The sequence below is a fragment of the Geospiza fortis genome, unplaced genomic scaffold (genome assembly GCF_000277835.1).
Source record: "Geospiza fortis unplaced genomic scaffold, GeoFor_1.0 scaffold112, whole genome shotgun sequence".
Lineage (NCBI taxonomy): Eukaryota > Metazoa > Chordata > Aves > Passeriformes > Thraupidae > Geospiza > Geospiza fortis.
Genome location: NW_005054298.1, coordinates 13767527 through 13788654, shown reverse-complemented (window position 1 = coordinate 13788654; position 21128 = coordinate 13767527). Strand labels below are relative to the sequence as shown.

Sequence of the window (21128 nt, the reverse complement as noted above, 5' to 3'; positions counted from 1 at the left end):
GAGCGGCGGCGCCGGAGCGCGGGATGCCTGGGGGAACCTCCCCGGCAGCGCCTCCCGGGCTGCGCACCGGGGCCGCTCCATTCATTCCTTCTGGCTTTTACCGGGAAAACGCCTCGCCCTGCTTCCCGCAACGCTTGGGCTGTGGCTCTCGCCCCCGGACCCGTAGCTTTCGCGGGCGGAGAGCAGCGGGGGAAGGCGAGGACCCCCGGCCCGGCCCTGCCAGGTGACCGCGGGTCCCGCGCCGTCAGAACGAGCGCGTTTTCTTTCTTTGGAGACTTCCTCCAAAACTTTGTTTCCCATCTCAGACTGACTTTCCTCGGGCACTTTTCTTTTTTTTCCCTTACCTTAAATCCGTTGAAGTTAAGGGATTTTAATGACTTCTGTGTCTGGAATAGTATCTGCTGACCTTTCAGCAGTAAGGAATCCGTGCACTGCTGTTCATACTGGGAGAGATTTTATTAATCTAAGTTTTCTTCACTGCTGTCCAGCTCTTCCTTACTGTATTTAAAAACAGTGAAACGGTTCTACCAAACTTCTGTGGAAAGTTCAAGCCATGCTTCCGTCTTCCTTTAGCCATTATTTGACCTGCCAAGTTATACATTTCTCCTTTTTAACAGGTTTTTAAGGTGGAGCACACTTACTGTCGTTAGTTCTTTTCTGTGAGAAAAAGCATGGCTCTGTTAAAGGTGCACGGACCTGTCCGGATGCGCAGCATGCAGACTGGGATTACTAAATGGAAAGAAGGGAGCTTTGAAATTGTGGAGAAAGACAACAAAGTGAATCTAGTAGTTCACTACAATGTTGGAGGAATTCCAACGACGTTTCAGGTATGCCAGACATTAAGGCTTTTGTTTTAACAGTGCATGGATTGTGCTCTCTTGTGAACAGCTGTCCTCTTCAAGGCTATTAAGTATCCCGCAGACTTCCCTCTGTCACTGTTTCTTGTTCCTGGTTTCCTGAACACTAATCCCTTTGTATAACTCTCCAGTAAACTATTTACACGTATTGTTAAAGGATCTACCAAGGTTGGCATTGAGATACCACTGAATAGGAAGAACCAAAAGAACAGAGAAAATTTACAGAAGTTTAGAGCATCGTGGCTCACGTTTTGGATATTTGGAACCTGTAACTTTTCTCTTACTGGCACATTTGTGTTCTCTAGAGGAGAACATCCTGACCATTTTATACTAGATGTTTCCCCAGCTGAAGTGTAATGATGTTAATACACCTGTAGCCTATTGCAAGACTTTGCTGAGCATTACTTGTTACAGTTTTAGGTTTTAAATGCAGATGCAGATCACTGTTAAAGATTGTCTTGAAATATTCAGCCAAATTTTTTCTCATTCTATAATTGTTTTCAGGTCAGTCTTCCTAGATTTTCTGCAAAATGCCCCAAATCAAAAGCAGAGTGCTTTTTCTATAAGAAATACATACCTGTTTTAGAAATACGTAAATGACACAAGAGCAGTTGGAGGAAAACAAATCCCAGCTTATTTAGCAACTTTGCAACAGCCTAAACTGCTCTATATGTTGGCTTCTGCTTTTTCATGCCACTGTTGTTTTTTGTCAGTAATGTTCACCAGTCTGCTCTTTGAGCCATTTATTTCTGTGTGCAGATGCTATGAAAAAAAGTTAATTCCTTTTTGAAAAGTTAGGGTTTTGCTGCCTTAGTGTGCTGAAAAGTCTCAGCAAAGAGTCTGGTAGCTGGTTTTGCCTGGAAATCGAGGCTGTCAGGAAATCGTTAGCTATGGATTGTTCCCACCTGTGTTACTGTAGACTTGAAAAGTCTCTGCCTACTCATGTGTGCTGCTGTGGCTGCAGGTTTGCTTTAATCCACTGTTGGACCTGAGGAGAGCAGTTTTGTCTTCCCCTCGTGCATTCCCTGGGTGCCTGTTCTCACCCACTCCTTTCTGCCTGGATGAGTGATGTGGTGTGACAGCAGCTCAGAGGGAGGTTCCACGGGGAGGATGAGCCTACAGAACAGCTAACCATGGCCTAAAGGGGCAGGTTTTCTTCCAGCCTCTCATGGCTGCTGTCTCTGGCACTTGTCAGATCTCTTTGTGAGCTCAGTGGAGGATTTTCACAGAAATCTGGGGAAAGGACTGAATGCAGGATCTAGCAGAGAGGGTGATAAGCCACTGTGCAGCTGGGACTGCAGCAAAGGAGGAGGAGGAAGCTTGTGCTGGAGGGTAGTTTGTGTGAGACATCCCCAGGCTGTTGGCATGCCACTTCAGGTGTGACAAATTCCTGATGATCTTGCTTGAGAAGTAGCATTCCCTGTGTTTTTGACAAGCTGCTCTGAGAGGACTGCGAGTGATTTCCCTGCCTGTTTTTAGATTTCTATAATGGAAGTTTTGGATGGATCCAGCTTTATATTTCTTTCTACAGTGACTGATGTGTCATCAAATTTCTTCTGTCAGATGATGTCTTTGAGATGTTTCAGAGCTTTAACTAAGTTGTCCTAGATAGTATTGAGAGAAATACTTTGTTTCCCCACACCTGCCAAAACTTTGTGACAGACTGGGTCATAACAAGTGCATGAAGAGTATGGATGGAGTCTTCTGACAGAATTTTGAGTTGAAATGGGTTGTTTTGCTCTGAGATGGTGAAGTAATTGTAATCCCTTTGCACTGGAGTCAGTGTTTTAAGAGACCATGAAAAATTTGGAGCCTATTGTTCTTAGGTATTTGAAAATATTTTGAGCTTCTATTTTAAAAAAATCCCACCAGCCCACCAAAAAAAAAAAACCAAACAAAAAAATCACCCAAAAAAACCCCCCAACCCAAAATACAAGAATTGAATACAAGGTGTTTCAAAAGTATAATGTTCCCATTAAAACAAACCCTTAGTTTTTGGTTGAGGTGGTTTTCCAGCCCCTCTTACAAGCTGCCATTGTGCCTAGATTGGTTTTCCAAGCAGCTAGAGATCTTAATGGAAAAAAAGAAATCTCATTGGTGGACATAAAGTGTCTTTTACTATCTCAGTCTTTTTGTGATACGCTCAACCTGCATGAGTAGTAGAACCTTTACCCAACAGCCAGTTTTTGTAGGTGACTTAGCATGAAGCACAAGGAAGGTTATTATGTTATAAAATAGCAGTAGCATCATTAGGGAGCACAAAATCTTATTAAAATTATTCTTGTGCTCAACCATAACCCTGAAAGTTTTGGCACCACTTAATTGTTACGATGTTGCATGCAGAGTAAGCATGTTTCTTGCTGACTTACTCCCTCAGCAGATTTTTAAAGTTATTTCAAATGTGTCTTCTCTGGGAGCAAATTGTGAAGTGAGACATTTGTGTTTAATACTTGAAACTTTCCCCATCTTAAATTGTATTTTACACTTGATGTGGACGTTTTTACTAAATGGGACTTCGTAAACTTGTTTTTCCTTTACATTTACAGATGTCACACTCAATAGAAAAGCAAGTTTCAGAAAGCTTATCCAGGACTCTAGAAACTGTTGAGCAATAGTGATACTGTCCTTGCAGTCCTGTCAGATGCCAAGGTCACGGATTGTATTAATTGTACGAGGTTTAATGTTTCCTTGAAGTGGAGCAAGAAGTATTTTGCTGGGAGTTTCTCTTAGCCTGTCTATTTGAACTATTTTGTTTGAATTTGTAAGTATTTTGACCTTTTAAAGTCGGATTTATGCTTATAGTCACTTTCTTGTTTTCAGTTAAGCCATAACATTAAAACTGTGACCTTACGACCAAATGGCAGAAAACTGTGCTGCCTGATGCTAACACTGAAGGATACCAGCTTTCTGACAATTGATAAGGTACCTTTTAAGGATGCAAATGAAATGCGGATGTATTTGGATGCAGTCCATCAAGACAGGGTTCATACTGGTAAGTGCAATTGTTGTAAATCATGTTATAATATTATGGAGAGGTGGTGTGTTTTCTTTTCCCCATCTTATCATGGTTTAACCATATCAAACAACAGCTAAGCCCCAAGCATCTGCTCAGTCAGTCTTCCCACTGGGGTTGGGAAGACAATGAGAAAGTGAAAATGAGGAAACTTGTGGGTAGAGAGAAAGGCAGTTTAGTGAGTAAAGCAAGAGCTGTGCATGCAAGCAGAACAAATGAGGAATTCACCCGCCACTCCCTGTGGACAAGCAGGTGTTCAGCCATCTCCAAGAAAGCAGCACTCTACCATGTGTGATGGTGACTTGAGAAGACAAACACCATCACTGTGCCTCCCTTACTTCTTCCCCAGCTTTGTACACTGAGCACGATGCTGCATGGTGTGGGATATCCCTGTGGTCAGTTGGGGTCAGCTGTCCTGTCTGTGTCCCCTCCTGGCTTTCTGTGCATCCCCTGCTTCCTCAGGGGTGATGTGAGCAGCAGAAAAGGCCTTGACTCTTTGTGAGCAGAGCTCAGCAATAACTATAACATCTCTGTTATCAGCACTATTTCCAGGACAAATCCAAAACATAGCCTTATCCTCACTACTGTGAAGAAAATTAACTCTGCTCCAGCCAAAACCAGCACACATTTTCAGCACAATTTGTCCTTGTGTTCCTGGCTTTCTTTGCACTTCTGTAAATGCTTCTTTCTGGCCTCAAACCCCATTTTTTTATACCTTTCTCATGCCGAACAATGATCAGAGATTAACATAAGGGATTTGTTTATGTTGTGTGTTGGTATTTGAGAAGTCGTTAATTGCCCATGCACAGTCTCTCAGTTTTTTATTTTACTTACTTTATTTTGTTCTTTTTAAGGATGGGAAGTTTGCTGCCAAGTGGCTTAATGGCCAGTATGAGGGATATCCATAAACATGTGCTTATGTCTGTGCATTCAGAATATTGTAGTCTGTTGGCAAGAAATCTGGCATGCCCTTTCCAAAATCAACTCCAGTTAAACATTTTGCAAATAAAAATCACAGTCAGTTAAATGATAATCAGATCAAATATTGTGTACTTTTTCTGTCAGCTGGGAAACCCTCACAAGGATCTGGCAGTTTTGGAGGTGTGCTGGGCAGCAGGACCACACAGAAGGAAGCTAACAGGCAATTCTCTTACATAGAGAACCAGGTTTGTTAAATTGTTCAAATTTTTCCTAATTTTATTCTGTTTCTCTCTTCCTCTCATTCTCTTTACTGTATGTTGTAATGGCACTGTAAATACTTTACATCCAAAGTGTTTGTAACAAGAGAGCTTGGAATAGATGTGTGTGGGGTGGTTGGCAATGCTGTATCTTGTTTGTGAGGAGACATCACGAGTAAGAAAGGTCAGTGTCTGGCTATGGAAGTCAGACTATGTTCTTCACGTATGAGCTTTTAGGCAGAGAAGTAGAAATAGAAGGAAAGTACATTACTCAGACTTGCTTCTCACATAGTTCTGAATCTCCCTTTGTTTTATGCCAAACACCTTACATGTGTGTGACCCTGTCTTAGTCAGCATAGGTCTCAATGGGCTTAGCAGACTTCAGCCAAATGTGTACATTGAAAAGCAGATGATCCAGGTTTATGTCAGAATAAAGTTACTGAATTTGTGGCATTCTGCTCACATTTTTGTGTAAATTTCACAGACTTTTCCCCAGAAGTTGTTTTCCTTCAAAATATTTTTTCTTCTTTTTCTCCCCAGATTTCATGGTGTATCTACTAGCTTTAATTTACTTTGTTATCTCTATGAATACACTTATGTTACTGCCCTGAGGGTGACTATTTCTGACATTGTCCCAAAACAAATTCTACATGTTACCTTAAAGGCAATCTCACTCTAAAAACTCGAGGCTGTATATACAGTGGTGAGATTGGACATGTTCAGTTTTCAAGTCTAAAATTGGCCAACATTCCTCTAGTTAACCAATTATTACCTCTTTGCATTGCATCATGTGTAGAGCTTGTTTGGCCCAAGGCAGTCAGGGCACTGTTTTAATTATGTGGGTTTTAGTACAGCCTTTTAATATTTTTAATTGTAATACCACCCAGGATTGATCTGGGGATAGTTAGGAATCACGCCTTGGGTTTTTTTAATGTCAGAGCTTGTAAAGGAGATTTTAAACACTTAAGTTCAACTGACTTAGCATTGGAAAATGAGAAGGGAAAGGGGTTACTGCAGTAGAGCTTAATGTTTATGACTTGTATGACTCAGTCAAAATTTTACCTATGTCTAATTAGTGCTTAAACTCTCTGAATGTGTTACAAGTGGTATCTCTCCACTTCTGGATGCCGCACTGTAGCAAATAAAAAGTGGTGGAAATCATAGATTAGACTAAAAATGATCCTATTTTTTCACTCTTGGGTTTTCTCCCTGGCCCACTCCACTTGGGCTTTGCAGACTCCTCCCAAAAGAGTGACTGTGGAGAGTAAGGAGGAGAACACGTTCCGCAAGGTGCTGGGTACCCCAGCGAGAGGCTCTATTAAGAATTCTGCTGGAGCTGGAACACCAAGCAACAGGGCGAACATTGCAGCATCTCCTGCATCATCAGTCCCTCACAGGACAGGCTTGTTGGAGAATCGGTAGGAGGGTTTTCTTCTTACTATGATACTGTTACAATTCAGCTCTTTATACAGCTACAGGTGGATATAAATCTTCCTCTGGTTTTGCTGTTACTTTTAACAGGATGTTAATACATGCTTTTATAGCCTCTTACTGGTACTGGCGCTAGAACTTTCAGTACAGCTTAAGAGTTGGGCAGACCAAATGCCTCTCTGTATGTTATAAAAGTGGAGATTGCAGAAGATAGGTCCAAAATGCATGGAAGACATTGAGGAATTATATTCAGTTGGAGGAGGGATATTTGCTAGCCTTTTAGAAAGAATGACCACAAATTTTTCTGTCATCAGTGAAAAGAGGAAAAGAACACAGCCCCCTGGTTCAGAAATGAGTGAAGATTATCCCAAAGAAAATGATTCTTCAACGTAAGTAACAGTTGTTTCTGATTTTAAATTCCTTGTTCATTTGTAAAGGGATATTTTTCTGAAAAGAATGCTCTCAGCCACATGGACCAAGCCAGTCAGCTTATGAGAACATTGGGTGCTTGAAATGAGGTGTGTGTTCAGGGTTAATAAGGGAAGTACAGACTGCTCCAGCAGTTGATTTCCATGAACTGGCACATGTGAATTTTGTGTCATCAATCTTTTGTCAATTATGTCACTCAGAACTGCATGTGGACTATATGTGCTTTTACCCTTTTCAAAACAAAACTGATAAAGGGGAATTGCCATTTGAAGAAGCAGCTCCACGTGTTTGAAGTCAAATTTAATTAAGAGGGCTGTTTAAATGAATGGGTTAAACTTGTATGTGAGTGAAGTTTTACTGTTCGTGGTCAAGTATTAAAGGTGATAGAGAAATGCTTTAAAACAAGTTGTAAATATTGAACAGGAATATCCCGTATCTTCTGTAACTGCACTGCCTTCCACTCTTCTCTCTGTAGGAATAATAAAGCCTTGAGTGATCCATCATGGAAGTACTTGAATAGTAGCAGAGAGAAACAGTTGAACTTGAAGCAGGCTGAGGAGAATAGGACACCAGGTAAAAAAAATGAATGTAAAACCAAATGATACCTAGCCTTGACCAGTACAATTTTGCCCCTTTGGTACAACTTCAGCAAGTTGATGCAGAGGCTGCAGATTTTTTCCTAATCTGCTATGCCATTAATTTTGTTGCTTCCTCCAGAGCCATATATGGGATGCAAATAACCTGCCTTAATTTTCGAAGCCTGTTCTGCTCTAGTGTGGCCTTGACCTTTATTCTTCAGTGCTGATGCCAGCCCATGAGCCAGTTTGCTTGAAAATTCCAACAAGCAGCTTCAATCTGTTCCAAGCTGCCCTTTCACTTGGGAGGGGATTTCTGTAAACTCCTTTTTACTTGCTTTCTTAATTATTTTTAAAACTTCCCTTTGCTCTTAATGCCCATGTGAACTGTAGGCTGGTTTTTGTGATTGAGATGTCTGCTGTTTGCTTTTACTTCCTTGTGTCTTCCCCAGAACTTACAGGGATCAGGACTTTGGTCCTGTTTGTACCAAAGTTCTGTTAGATACTGCTGTGGGACAAGGCCTTACAGACAATACAGAAATACTGACAATATGTAGATAAGCTAGTAAGCAGCATTGTTCTTCAGTTTTATGAATAAATACTTAGCTTCTTTCCTCATAAAGTGGAATGCATTCAAGATCTTGGTTTTTATGGGAGAATGGTGGTGGATGCATTCTTTTTTTAGTGCATCTCTGATGGCACGAATATGTTGCTGGAAGAGCTGGTAAGATGTATATTTGAATGGACCTCTGAATGGACATCTGGTTTTGTCTTCAGAGTCAAAATTAGAGTCTGTGTATCCCTGCAAGTTCTTGCAAACTTCTTTCATATATCTGCATTTCTGAAAATTGCATGGCTCAAACAACTTCAAGCTGGAAAAGAAGCAAACAGTTATTCATTTTTCAAACTAAATTACACTGAGATTCACAGTAATAGGTGGGGTTTTGACTCTTGAGGGCCTTTTTTTAATGTGACACCATCTGAGGCATTAAAGTCTCAGGATCTGTCACAATGATATATCAATAAAACAATCCTATTTTGCCCCAAGTATGTAGTAATTTACTGTGGGAATTGGGAGTGGGAAGAGAAGCTATTTTCACTTCTGCATATTTACCTTGAATTTTGTGAGCACTGCATTGGAAATCAGGAGTTTTCTGTACCTGTGTCTTTTCTCTCTTAACAAGAGGTAGGTATTTATTAACTTTCACGTAGTGAAGATAATGACTTTTTAATATTTCATATTGCACTTTGGGTTTGATGGAGACTGAATTGAATACCTGAAACTCCATCGTACCTATACTTACATATAGTTAATATTCACATTAGTACTTCTAAGCATATGTATTAGTCATCTCCCAATCAATTCTAGAAACCAGTATTTGAGGATTTTTAAACCTTTTGACCAAGTACTTTCAAACACATTGCTTATTGTAAAAATAGCTGTGTAACCTGGAACAAAATGTCCTGTCTTTCCTTCTCTTTTAAAGGTGTTTTACCACTGCAGTCATCATCTTTTTATGGTAGTCGATCCTCTTCAAAAGAGTACTCCACTGGCAGTTCCTCCCTGGACAGGTAAGGCTGATTCACTAGAATGAACTGTAAATAGCAGTTGTTTCACAGGAATAGAGCTCTTCAGTTTCCTGTGTGTTGATTTCATGGTGCTTAGATGTATATCTTGGTGGGTTTTGTTTTTTCCTTTCGGGAGCACAGCCCAGTTCTTCAGTGTGTCTTCAACTGCCCTGCTTACATCTACAAACTAGTTACTGCTTGCAATAGAAAGACTTATAAAAAAACTCAAGTCTGTTATAGTTGTTGTGAATAACTCTATGTGGTTCAAATACTAAATGAACTCATGAAGTTCATACTTAACTCATGCTTCATTTTTCCTAAGTAGATAAATGGCATACAATTCTATATTTTAATAACAGTATTTTAGCAAATACTAAATCCTGCTGAGCTTGGGGTTCTTCTTTGTCTGGTGCTGTGCAGTCAGACTCATGGTCTCTGTCCTAGATAGATGAGATACAAGATCAAGGGAGAAAAGAAGCATTGTCCATGTTTAAATGTTAGGAATTGAGGTCTATAGTTGGTGATTAGGTTACAAAAACAAGACACTGAAAATGAAGCTTCTGGCCCAGATGTGAATTTTAAGCCTATCTTGGGAGTGGTGATCTCCTCCTATGTAATCATTCTTCCTCTCATCATAGTGTGTGGGGAATTATTAAATGTTTATAAGACCAAAGGCTTGGTTATACTGCATGTACACCAGTGGATATAAGAAAATTTAACCAAGCTAAGAATTTAACACTTCTGGAAAGAAGTGTTCCCCTGTCACACCTCTTTTTCACTGTGATACATTCCAGTTATCTTGTATGGCTTCACCAGTCCTTGTCTTCCATGGTGCTGTGATTCCAGTGTCATGGACTATAGCTCTTTAAGGCAGAACATGACAAATTTTCTGTCTTCTTATGCTTTTATGTTTCTAGGTCTAGTGTATCCAGCCAGACCTCTTCAGCCAAAAGAAGCCTGGGATTCCTTTCTCAGCCTGCCCCTCTTTCTGTTAAAAAAATGAGATCTAATCAAGATTACACAGGATGGAACAAACCCCGAGTGCCCCTTTCCACCCATCCTCAACAACAGTTGCAAGGGTAAATTTAATTTTCTTTATCTAGTGTACATACTTTGATCATCAGAACATGCACATTCTTGTTATAATTATTTAATTAAAAAAATAGTCCTGAAATTAATGAAACTGAGGGAGGGAACCCTTTTCTTAGTTTGGAGGATATGTATTTCTGAATTCACATCCTGGGAGTTTGAGAGACATAGCAATTTCTGGTAATTCATGTTCCTTTAATGATGATTCATTTCTCTGTCTTTGTGTGTGTGTGTCTGTGTGTGTGTATATATATATATATATATATGCATTTTTTAAAGTTTTATTGTAGAAACTCCTGGGTGCTTTCCTGATTATTGCTGTCTCCCATAAGTTTTCAGTTTAGGCTGCAGGGTTGGGGAACAGCTCCAGTAAGATGCTCTGTGGGGAGTGGCTGGGGTGAATATCCTGTGTGTTAGCAGTGCTGTGTTTAACTCTGGCAGCAGGTTTGCACATTGACCATTAGACACAAAGGTTTTAATTTTTTTTTTTCAGGTTTTCAAACTTGGGAAACACCTGCTATATGAATGCCATTCTACAGTCCTTGTTTTCAATTCAGTCTTTTGCTAATGATTTGCTCAAACAGGGTATCCCATGGAAAAAAATTCCACTCAATGCACTTATCAGGTAAAATTCACATTCTGTGAAAGCTGTTTTTCTCCTTTACTGAGAAACTGGTTTGGTAATACTGAAGCATGCTTATAGAGGGTCATTTGCCTGTATAGATAATAAAAAAAATCCTAGAGCTATCTGTATTTTGGAGCTTTACTTTTGAAATAGGAAATCAGCTCTTAACTTATAATATTGAGTTACAGGCATTCTTTTACTGTATTTCTAGTGGCAGAGTGAAATGCTGCAGAAGAAAATGTAAGAAATTGCAAAATAAGTTAGATGCAGAAAAGTTTCTTTTAAAAACTTTGCCAGGTAGAGCTTAAGCTGATCACTAACTTCAACTGATATGTGGGGGCTTATGCCTTTTGTTTGGTAGCTGTGGAAAGTGTTCAAGTTTTGCATACTTAATATTTCTCTAAATTCAGCCATTTGGGATTTTTATTATATTTTCTCTGGTGCACCTCATTTCCTTTCTATCACTAAATAAGATGCAGGATTATCAGAACCATTTGTGTTTCTGTTCCATCATTTTTTATATCTTTTGAGGCAATTTTCTATTTTTGGTGTGTTATCTTGAACTCTTTCTACACTACTTGGGATCAGAGGTTGTTCCACGTGCCTCTTGAAATGTCCTTTCTCTAATTTTTATAGAAAGACCTCTGAAGGTTGTGCTCCATATACCTAATGGGCAGTGTGTCATCCTGTACAAGTCAGAGTTGATACTCAAAGCATCTACTTTGTCTTCTCTTGGTTTGGCTATACCATCTAACCTGGTGACTGTTTTTCTGGTTGATCAGTGGTTGATTATCAGCTGTGCTGTGGTTTCCTAACGTGCTTCACTGAGCAGCTGTAGAGGGCCAGGACAGCACACGCTGTTCTTGGAGTTCAGCAGAGTAGCAGAAACTTGTCAAGCTGCAATAAACTGATCAGATTGTTGGGGTTAGCTGAGTATGAGTTGTTGGGTTTGGGATGCAAGGGGATTATACAGGTTTTCCCTGTCTTTGGTTTGGGGGTTTTTTGTGTCATGCAATGTGACATCTTCCTATCACCTTCCTATGTGTGTAGCGTGACCAAAACTTGTGCTTGGAATATATTTGGTGTGTATGTCCTGGGAAATTGTAAAGCAGTTGTAAAAGATAACTAAATCACAGTAGCTGAGAACCACAAGTAAAGTTAATTTCAAAAGTTCTGTAGCAAAGCTGACAGAAGCACCAGCTTGAACCGAGGAACTCCTCATGGCTCTTTTTGCTACAGCTTTTTTCTCTGTTAAAATGTTTTTACTACTGAAAGACATAAGGCTTGAAAATGAGTAGAAGTTTAAAAATAAAACATAAATAGAAACTGTTCTGATCATTCAAGTTGAATTTAGTGATTTTGCATTGCTTATTTTGGTACTGTGTGATATCATATTTCCTATCAGTACAAATGTTTTTAAAAAGCATTATGAGGTTTTTTCTTCATTGTAAAAGAGGAAAAATACATTTTTAGAGCTTTATAAGGCTTTTCTCTCTACCTTAAAAGATTGTGGATTGGCTTTTTTTGTTAATTTGAGTGCCATTTGATGATGGCTTCAAATGAGATCTCAAAATACTTGAAATGGAAAAGGTCAATTATATGTGGGATATTTTCATACAGAACCCCTGAGCCACTTATCACAGGACAGAAGCTTTTAGGAAATCTTAAAATAAGGTATCATGAGTTCTGTTCTGTTTCTCTAAAGTCCTGGAAAACCAACCAGTGTTTCATTGCCTTGACTTCTGCAGACGTTTTGCCCATCTGCTTGCTAAAAAAGATGTCTGCAGCCCTGAGGTTAAGAAGGACCTGCTCAAGAAGGTGAAAAGTGCCATTTCAGCTACTGCAGAGAGATTTTCTGGGTACATGCAGAATGTAAGTATCATTGTCTGGAAAAAGTTATGTGCAGTTTGTCCAGTGCTTGGACTGTGTTGAACACCTGTCGAGCTTCAGCTGTGTTTGACAGTAACTTTTGGTTGAATGGCAGTGATTGTTAGAGCAGAACTGCCTCAGTATTACTGAAGGCAGTGAACTGAACATAATTCCCCAGTCTGTGTGTGTTGGAGAAAAATACTGAATGAAGTTATACAAAGCCATTGCATTGCATTTGCCCTGTTTCTAGGATGCACATGAGTTCTTGAGCCAGTGTCTGGATCAGCTGAAGGAAGACATGGAAAAGTTAAACAAAACTTGGAAGAGTGAACCAATCCCTAATGAGGATAACTCACCAGGACGTGCTTCTGATGACCTCTCAGCCACCAAAGTTTATACATGTCCCGTTATCAGTAACTTAGAGTTTGAGGTTCAGCATTCTATCATTTGCAAAATGTAAGTGTACTTGACAGCTTTTTTCACACTTACCTTAAAAGACTGGGAAGTGTTCCCATCTCACATGACTTCATCTGCAGTAACAACAACTAAGAGCTATGTTTTATCCAAGGCTAGATATTTAGAAGAATACTCTCTTGTCTAGAAATGCTGTAAATTCACACCATGCTGTCTGCTGCTTCAGGCCTTCTTTAAACAGTTTCATACCACCTAGTCCTTCATTGCATTTTTAATGGAAAGCCTTTGTGCTTTGCTCTTTATGTACCAGTTGTATGGGAATAGAGAGAAAAGGGGATTTCAGCCAAGTAATATTTCCTCTTAAAAAAGGGGAAAAGGGGATGCCAGGCTTTTAATTTGATCTTTCTAAGGGCTTCCAGGGAATGGCATTTTCTTCCGTCTCTCTACATCCTTGCAGAAAAATATGTCAGCCAATATGTCTGGGCACTCATTGTGTGTGACCTGTGCAGCAGATGTATTCAGCTATAGCAATCACTTTGATTACCTCTATGCCTGATCATTTGCCTCTCCAAAGCAATCTGTGCATTTTTGTTCTTACCCTTAAACAAATAATTCAACTTCTAAAGCATCAAAAAGAAATTGCAAGTTCCAACTTTGTCCTGAGCATCAAACAGTTTCATTTTGATGAGTAAAAATAAGATGAACTGGGAAGTCACTTTACCCTAAACCACGAAAGCGTTCATTAGTTTCAAGTTTATTTTTCATCAGACTTGCACGAGCATGTTTCTTTTTTAGGTGTGGTGAAACAGTCACTAAACGAGAACAGTTTAATGACCTCTCCATTGACCTTCCTCGAAGGAAGAAATTCCTTCCTTCCCGATCCATCCAGGATTCTCTTGATCTCTTTTTTCGGGTATGTACTTTGAGGGGGGTTTTTTATGCATTGTGGAATGTGTGCAGGTTATGCACCATATGGAAATTCTGATTGTACAGCTGATTATTAATTTCTGTGACAGTGGTTTGCAGGCATGTGAAATAACAGTGAACTTTTTTGAGGTTTGTCCATTAACAGCATATGGAAGTTTATATTGTAAAATGCTGTGCAGAAATTAACTGCTGTAAAATAGGTAAACTTCCCAATTTTGTGATGGAAGAGTTGAGGTGTAAACAAATACAGAGGAGAGAAGGGAGGCTGTCACATTGGGATAATCAGTCAGGAAGTGCTACCTCTCCTGGGCTAGGATGCTTCAACAGCTTGTGTACAGGCCTTAATTAGCATGGAGGAAAAAGATCATGCAGGTACAATAATTTAAAAAAATAGCTGTAATATGTGGATGCTTGTTTTGTAAGTAGAGCTTCAAGGTGAAGCTTCTGAAAGCTGAAAATGAACTGTATGTCTGTGAATTGATGTTGTATTTTGTCATATCTTCAGCCAAACTTTTTTTCCTCTCTGTATAGATAGTATTTTCAACAGAGAGAATAGCTGACGTGCTTTTTCTCCTAAAAGCTGGTGGAGGTCGTACAATTTTAAAAAAATCCTAAAATTTTAATGTAATTTGACTTCACTTGAATAGAGGGCTGTAGGAATGTTTGATGGGCAGGTTATGTAATTTCAGGAAAGGAATGCTTCCCCTTTTGATGTCTGTCCACAGCTCTACTCTCTGGTAGCATACCCTTTGTAAGTTTAGATGAGGATACCTTTCGAGGAACAAAGCAGTGAGAAAATTTCATGGCCCCATCCTCCACCAAAAGTTTTTAGGGAAAAAAAAACCCAAATAAATCCTGTATATGGGAGAGAAAACTGTTAACCTCACAAGATTGTCCCCTCCCTTTGGAAGCTATTTTGTGTCATAATGGTGGCTAATTCACTGGTCTCCAGTAGACTTGCAAGAAGAATTCCGCCTGTGTTACTGGATATGATGTGAAATTTTAAGGTCTGCTGCCTGTCCTCTTATTAAATGTCCTCTTACTAGATCAGCTTGAAGGTGATTATAATTTTAAGTGGTTACTGCTGTTTGAAGAGTTTGTGTAACAGATGTGATGTATTTTTGGCTGAGATCTGTTTGATTTCTGTTTTGTTCCACAAGTCATTTCTCTGCTTCCTTAAACAGGCAGAGGAGATTGAGTATTCCTGTGAGAAGTGCAATGGAAAGTCTGCTGTTGTCACACACAAGTTCAACAGGCTTCCCAGGTAAATGCTGACACGTGTTCCTCTCCTTCCTGGAAGCATGTTACAAAAGTGCAAGCAAAAATCCCTTGAAGAGTAAAGCTGGGAAAGTGGGCAGGACAGCATGTGCGGTGGTCAGTGTGTGAAAGAGATGCACCTGCAGTTAGTCTTCATGCTGTTCTTCAGTTTTACTTTAAAAAAGCCCTTGGAAACTGTCAGCAGTAGTTGTTTCTTCCTCCCTATCACTTCACAAGGAGGACCAAGTTTTCCCCTTCCCCTTTCCTTGGGATTTCTGGGATATGAAGGAAGCAGATATAGAAAATATATTCTGGAATTTTAATATTGTACAAGTTGAGTGATGAACGGGGGGATGTAATTACCTGTGTCTTGCAGATAAGAGATGGTCAGCGTTTGCCTACCACCCCAAAGTAATAATCTGGTTTGGTCAGGTGAATGCCTTTGGAAGAAAGGCTTACTTGGATTTTGAATAGTTTTTCTTTAACTTCTGTCTTGAGATGAACATTTGTCCTTCTCTCATCTCTCTCAGGGTCCTGATTCTTCATCTGAAACGATACAGCTTCAATGTAGCATTGTCTCTCAATCATAAAGTGGGGCAGCAGGTGGTTATTCCAAGATATTTAACCCTGCTTTCCCACTGCACAGAAAGCACCAGGCTGCCACTGACCCTGGGATGGAGCGTCCATTCTGCCATGTAAGTGTCCAGCTTTGGTCCCTGCTCTGTTAATCATGTATGCCACAAGGTAGGCAGTTGTCAGATCTCCTCCAGAGGATGTCTGGGCAAGGAAACATTACAATTATGCAGCTTCAGATGTGTGCTGCTGGTTTGTAATGCTGCTGTCATAAGAACATGTTTGGAAAGGAGGCATGATAGAAGCAGTAGGAAGAGACAGTTGGGCATTATCTAGGGAATATTTGGTAAGATAATATTCTTCACTGTCCTTGAAAATAACTTTATGTTCTTTTTAAAAACACTTCTGTTAGTAATTTTAAAAATGTAGGCCTCTCAGTCCAAAGTAATCTAGATTACCTTTCCCTTCAGAACACTCTAACTCTGCTTAGAAGACAAAACACCCTACCTTTTTCTGCTAATTTCCACTTGCATCTCCTGTGCTGTCATTCTTTTTTCATTGTCTTTCCCGTGCCACTGTAGTATCTGAGCACTTTGCACACTGAAAATATTCTCTCTGAGACTGTTATTTCTTTACAGCTGCCTGACCTGAGACACAGATTAAATGTGCCAGTTGTCACATAGAAAGCTTGTGGCAGAATAAGGAGCAAGAAACCCTTAGGTCTCTTGTGGCCTCTGCTGAATGACATAGCCAGGGTATCCATAGTGAGCTAGGACACATCTGGTGCATATGTTCAGCATTGTGGCAGGTGTTTTGCCAAATGTTTAGTGGTGGTTTGAGATGTAAGTGGATGTTTCCCATGAGTTTGTTTTAACAGTAGAAATCTCAAACACAACAAACAGTTTATGCTAACCAGAGCAGCAATACTTGAAGACAGGTTGGAAATAGCTTTCCAATATTTGGAGTTTTTTTCAGTCATGGAAGCCATTGTGATTGACCAGGGAGTGGAACGGGAACTAGGCTGGAGAGAAGCAGCCCTGGTTTAGGAGGAAGATTAGAAAAGATTTCTGCAGTGGCTACCATCTGTTTGATAGATGTGTAGTGATAGTGATGGACTTTGAGGACCCCGTGAAAGGATTAAATGGAGCAGGAAGTTGGTTCAGAGGAATCTAGGTAAGGCAGAAGAAATTAAGATGTGGGATATGCCAGAAAACCGGCTGATCCAGACAACAGCAGGAGACTGTGGTTTGGGAGCAGGAACTCAAGTGTTGGTGGGAATAAAATATAAAGGAATGAGTTGTCTTGACATGAGAGCCAAGAGCCTTTAATTTGTGAGCTGGTCCCTGAGGGTGCATTGCCAAGAAGTGAATCAAGTTTAAAGGATTATACATGGTTTTGAACAACTGTTGTTTATTTATAGTGTGATGAAGTTATTACTGTAAATCTAAGCAATTAGCAAGTACATAATGGTATTCTGTTTGTTCTTTTGGTCATGGATTTGCATGCATAGCAGACAAGTAAACTTATTTTTTAAAGACTGTAACTACTGCAATAAATTATTTTGCTCTTTTAATAGTTCCCGTCCATTGAAAGCCTCCCAAATGGTGAATTCCTGTACTGTAAGCACTTCCACACCTTGTAGGTGAGTTATAGCTCTGGAATGTCCTTGTCCAATGGCCTGGGGTTTTGTGGCATAGGTTCCAAGGCATTTTTAGATTTTCTTGTTCTTTTCTGGTTTTTATGTTGTAAATTATTTCAGCTACTGTCTTTTTTCATATCTGAGTTTTATTGCTATTTCATGGTAGCTGAAATTAACATCAGTGGTGCAATTTGCCTAGTTTAAGAAGCAAAATGATTGCTAATTCTGCAGTCTAGCTCTTTGTTCTGACTCTATGGAGCCAAAATGGGTGTTTTGGGAGCAGGTGGTTGATTCCTTAAGTTTATTTGCAAAGATAAGACAGCCAGTTTTTGATACTGTGAAATATGTGATATCACACTGGATGGTTTTGCACTGAGGGATGCTGAAAGACCAGATTTACTAATAAAACAGAAATTGTGACTTCCCCAGACTCCTTTGTCTTCTGTTCTAAAGAAGCAAGAATTTATCTTAATGGAAGAGCAAACAACAAAATGAAAAATTGGTGCATTTTTGTACTTTTTATATATGGGGGATGTTGTGAGAAGCCCTATGTCCAGCTTAAAAAACTCAAGTCAAATGATTTATGCCAAATTCTATGTGTTAATGTGGCCTTGTCTCAAATGAGTTCAGTCTGGGATTGCAAGGTAATAAAGTGCAGCATCCTTTGCCTTAAAAGCAAGAGCCACACACTTAGTTGCTTTTAACTTTGTAAACTGTTATTGCAGGCTTCAAGTAAACATGTCAGTTAACCCAGCAGAATAAAGCTTTTCTGAAAACCTTGACTGCCATATTAATAGATTGTCATTGTCCATTGTTGCAGTTTGTTCCCCAGTTGAACAGTGTGAAAGCAATGCTTCAACAGTTACTTTGAGGCATGTTTGTATGATGCTACAATGCTGTGAAGTTCTATAGCCATGTTTTTAATTTACAGAAAATACACTTTCAAGTCCAAGAGCTCTGCAGCACTCTGTGTCGATTCTGACAGCGATGATGAGCCATTGAAACGCTCTGTTGCCCATAGCCAAAGGTTGTGTAACATACAGAGTAGAGACCAGCAACAACTGCAAGATGAGCCAGAAAAGGTAAGGGAAAAACCCACAAACTTTCATGTACTAGATCCTGTATGTGCTCATCTCTGCTGTGTGCTTTTTTTAGCATAAACTGAGTGACATTGATGTCGGATGAGGTTTTTTTCCTCCTAATTAGCACTGCAATGCTGGAAGGGAGTGCACTGCTAATTGACCTCCCTCTACAGTTGTCTTGGGTTCCCACTGGGAACAGAAGTAATTGCATTGCAATTGAGCTTGAGTTTTCAGGTTATAGATACCAGCTGCTTAGTAGTTTGGTCAGTCCTTTGGGTAACTTGCACTAATAATGTTCCTGGGCTGAAGTATAATGTGCTGTCAATAATAAAAGCATGCAGTAAAGCCCTTGATTAAATTAGATCCAGTACAAGTTGGGCTGAGCAGAATATTCAGTTGAGACAATTTCTTGCACATCCAATCCGTGTCCCCTTTCAAGTGTGGCTTTTAAATGTTTTTGGAATCTGAAGCTAACAGTCTTTGTAGGCGGACACAGAAGTGTGAAGAGACCAAGTTCATTGGTGTAATGGCAGAGTTAATTTCCAATTGCCTTTGAGCTTTTCCTTGTGACTAGTGTTAATGCTGCCAAGTTGCTTTTTTTGCCTGTCAGGCCAGTGTATTAGCAGGTAGATGAGTTGTGTGGGAAGAAATGATGACCCAGAAGGGAATAGAAGCAGCTTAGAGGATTATTTTGCAGTACCACTTTCTTCTGTTGAGAGTGCTGCAGGCCTAGTGCCTAGGACAAGTTTCCTGCATCTCTGCTTCTATAAAGCTTTTGCTTCACTAAAGTTTTTGACAATGCTCATAGGGTTATTTTAATCAAGCAGAGACTTGTGGCCTTGATTATGATATTAAGGGACAGGTGTAAATGTGGATGAATAGCAGTAGTAACAAGAGGAAGATAGCTACAGTTTCTGATCTGATGGGAAAATCAAACAAGGGAGGATCCTGACCCAGTATTTAATAAATGACAGATACTGAGTATTAAACTTTTAGAAGATCCAGAGCTGGGAAGAGCTGCCAGTTTGATGAAGCTCAGAACTACAGATAAGAATGATCTTGACAAATCTGAGAAACTGCATAAAAATAGGAGAGGTTGTTCAGTAGGAACAGGCTAAAGGTGCTAATCTTAACAGGATTAATTGACTATAAATGTGGGATAGGAACAGCTGGGAAAACAGTGGGCCTTCAGAAAGGTTCATGAAAGGTGACAATCACAAGGTCAGACAGGTTGAAAGTAGAATATCTAGACAGAACCATAGCCTACATACACACTGTGTGAAGTAACCCTCGTTTTCCCCTCAGAATTGAGCTTTAGCTGGAGTTCTGTATCTATCTTTGGGCTCTGGGCTGAAAAGAGTTACAGATTAACTGGAGAGGGGCCACAGGAGAGGAACTTGAATGGTCAGAGGTCTAGAAAGGAAGATGTTGAGAGAAAGAGCCAGGCAAGTGGTCTTCAGTTTAAAGAAAAATGTAGGCAAGGCTTGTGTCTTCAAGGAAAGGGAAGAAGTTAATAGAAACACTTGAGCTGTTTCCTGTGCCTGTGGTGGATAGAACAAGAAGTAATAGACTAAATTGCAGACAGTAGTTTTTAGATTAAATATTAGGGAACACTTCCTCATGGTCAGGATATGTAGGGATGGAATGGATTGCTGTGGGAAAGCACAGAAAAACCTTTGCTGAAGGTCTTGTGTCTGCTGTTCTGCATGGCACATCTATGCCTGGCTGCAGCTGGAGGAAGGAAACAGGTTTGTCTTTGAAGTCTCTCTTATGTACCTTTCAGAAAAGGTATTTCAAACTGTCCTAACTTCCTGGAGTTTTGTTTGTGAGGAAGAGTAGGTAGTTTCTACTGCACAAGCCCTGTAAGTGCAGAAATTGTGGGAATAAAGCATACTAATTTGAATAACAAATTAATTACAGGCTTTATAGCCTGTTGTGGGAAAGAGACACTGGTGGTGATGATTCCACATAAATTATTTTATTCTGTGGCCATGCATATTGGCCACTTCTCAACCACATGCCTGGCCATCCGTGTGTTACCATTAACCAGGTTCTCTGACCACTTCAGTGTTGTGCTGGGAGACCTGGTCCTGGTTTTTGGAAGTGTCAGTACTGTTGTTGCACCATTTCTCTTGGTATGATTCTCAAACGAGCTGTAGATGGGGTTGCATTAAGGGCTTGGTGGTCATTTTGTCTGGCATGTGCATCCCTTGCCAGGCACTCTTTGCAAAATGTCCCCGCTGTGTGGGAGAACAGCTGGAATAGCATCTGTATAGGGCACTGGATGGTAGGGGCAAGCAGCAGTTGTCCAGCTAAACAGGGCACAGCTGCAATTCCTGTGATCTCTGATTGTGCAGTGAAGTAGTGTTTGAAGGACTTCTTAAAAATGCTTACTTAAAACAGCCTGTCTTAGAGCCTAAGCTATTTTAAATCTATGCAAATAATGTCTAGTAGAAAAGTTGTATTCAAATAATGCACAGATGCTGCCAAGTCTTTAAAGTCCATCCATCCACTGAATTAGTGGTAGCTGTTGGCAGAGAGCCTGGAACTAGGGCTTGCTGAAGAGCTAAACCAGTTTTGATGTTGGTAGCCTACAGGTGC

The 21128-nt window shown here is 40.0% G+C and overlaps 1 protein-coding gene across 1 annotated transcript in view; it reads left to right on the top strand.

The window, feature by feature from the left end:
* Positions 1–620: 620 nt before the first annotated feature.
* The window catches only part of USP37 (ubiquitin specific peptidase 37), a 33967-nt gene continuing 13459 nt past the window's right edge, over positions 621–21128 (top strand). The window contains exons 1-16 of the mRNA XM_005415785.3: positions 621–827; positions 3678–3849; positions 4936–5036; positions 6285–6466; positions 6794–6868; positions 7384–7481; positions 8971–9055; positions 9970–10131; positions 10635–10766; positions 12515–12638; positions 12886–13091; positions 13845–13962; positions 15161–15240; positions 15764–15928; positions 17383–17448; positions 18377–18527. Coding sequence (XP_005415842.1) covers positions 672–827; positions 3678–3849; positions 4936–5036; positions 6285–6466; positions 6794–6868; positions 7384–7481; positions 8971–9055; positions 9970–10131; positions 10635–10766; positions 12515–12638; positions 12886–13091; positions 13845–13962; positions 15161–15240; positions 15764–15928; positions 17383–17448; positions 18377–18527 — 2073 coding nt within the window. The 5' untranslated portion in view covers positions 621–671. The remainder of the gene's footprint in view (positions 828–3677; positions 3850–4935; positions 5037–6284; positions 6467–6793; positions 6869–7383; positions 7482–8970; positions 9056–9969; positions 10132–10634; positions 10767–12514; positions 12639–12885; positions 13092–13844; positions 13963–15160; positions 15241–15763; positions 15929–17382; positions 17449–18376; positions 18528–21128) is intronic.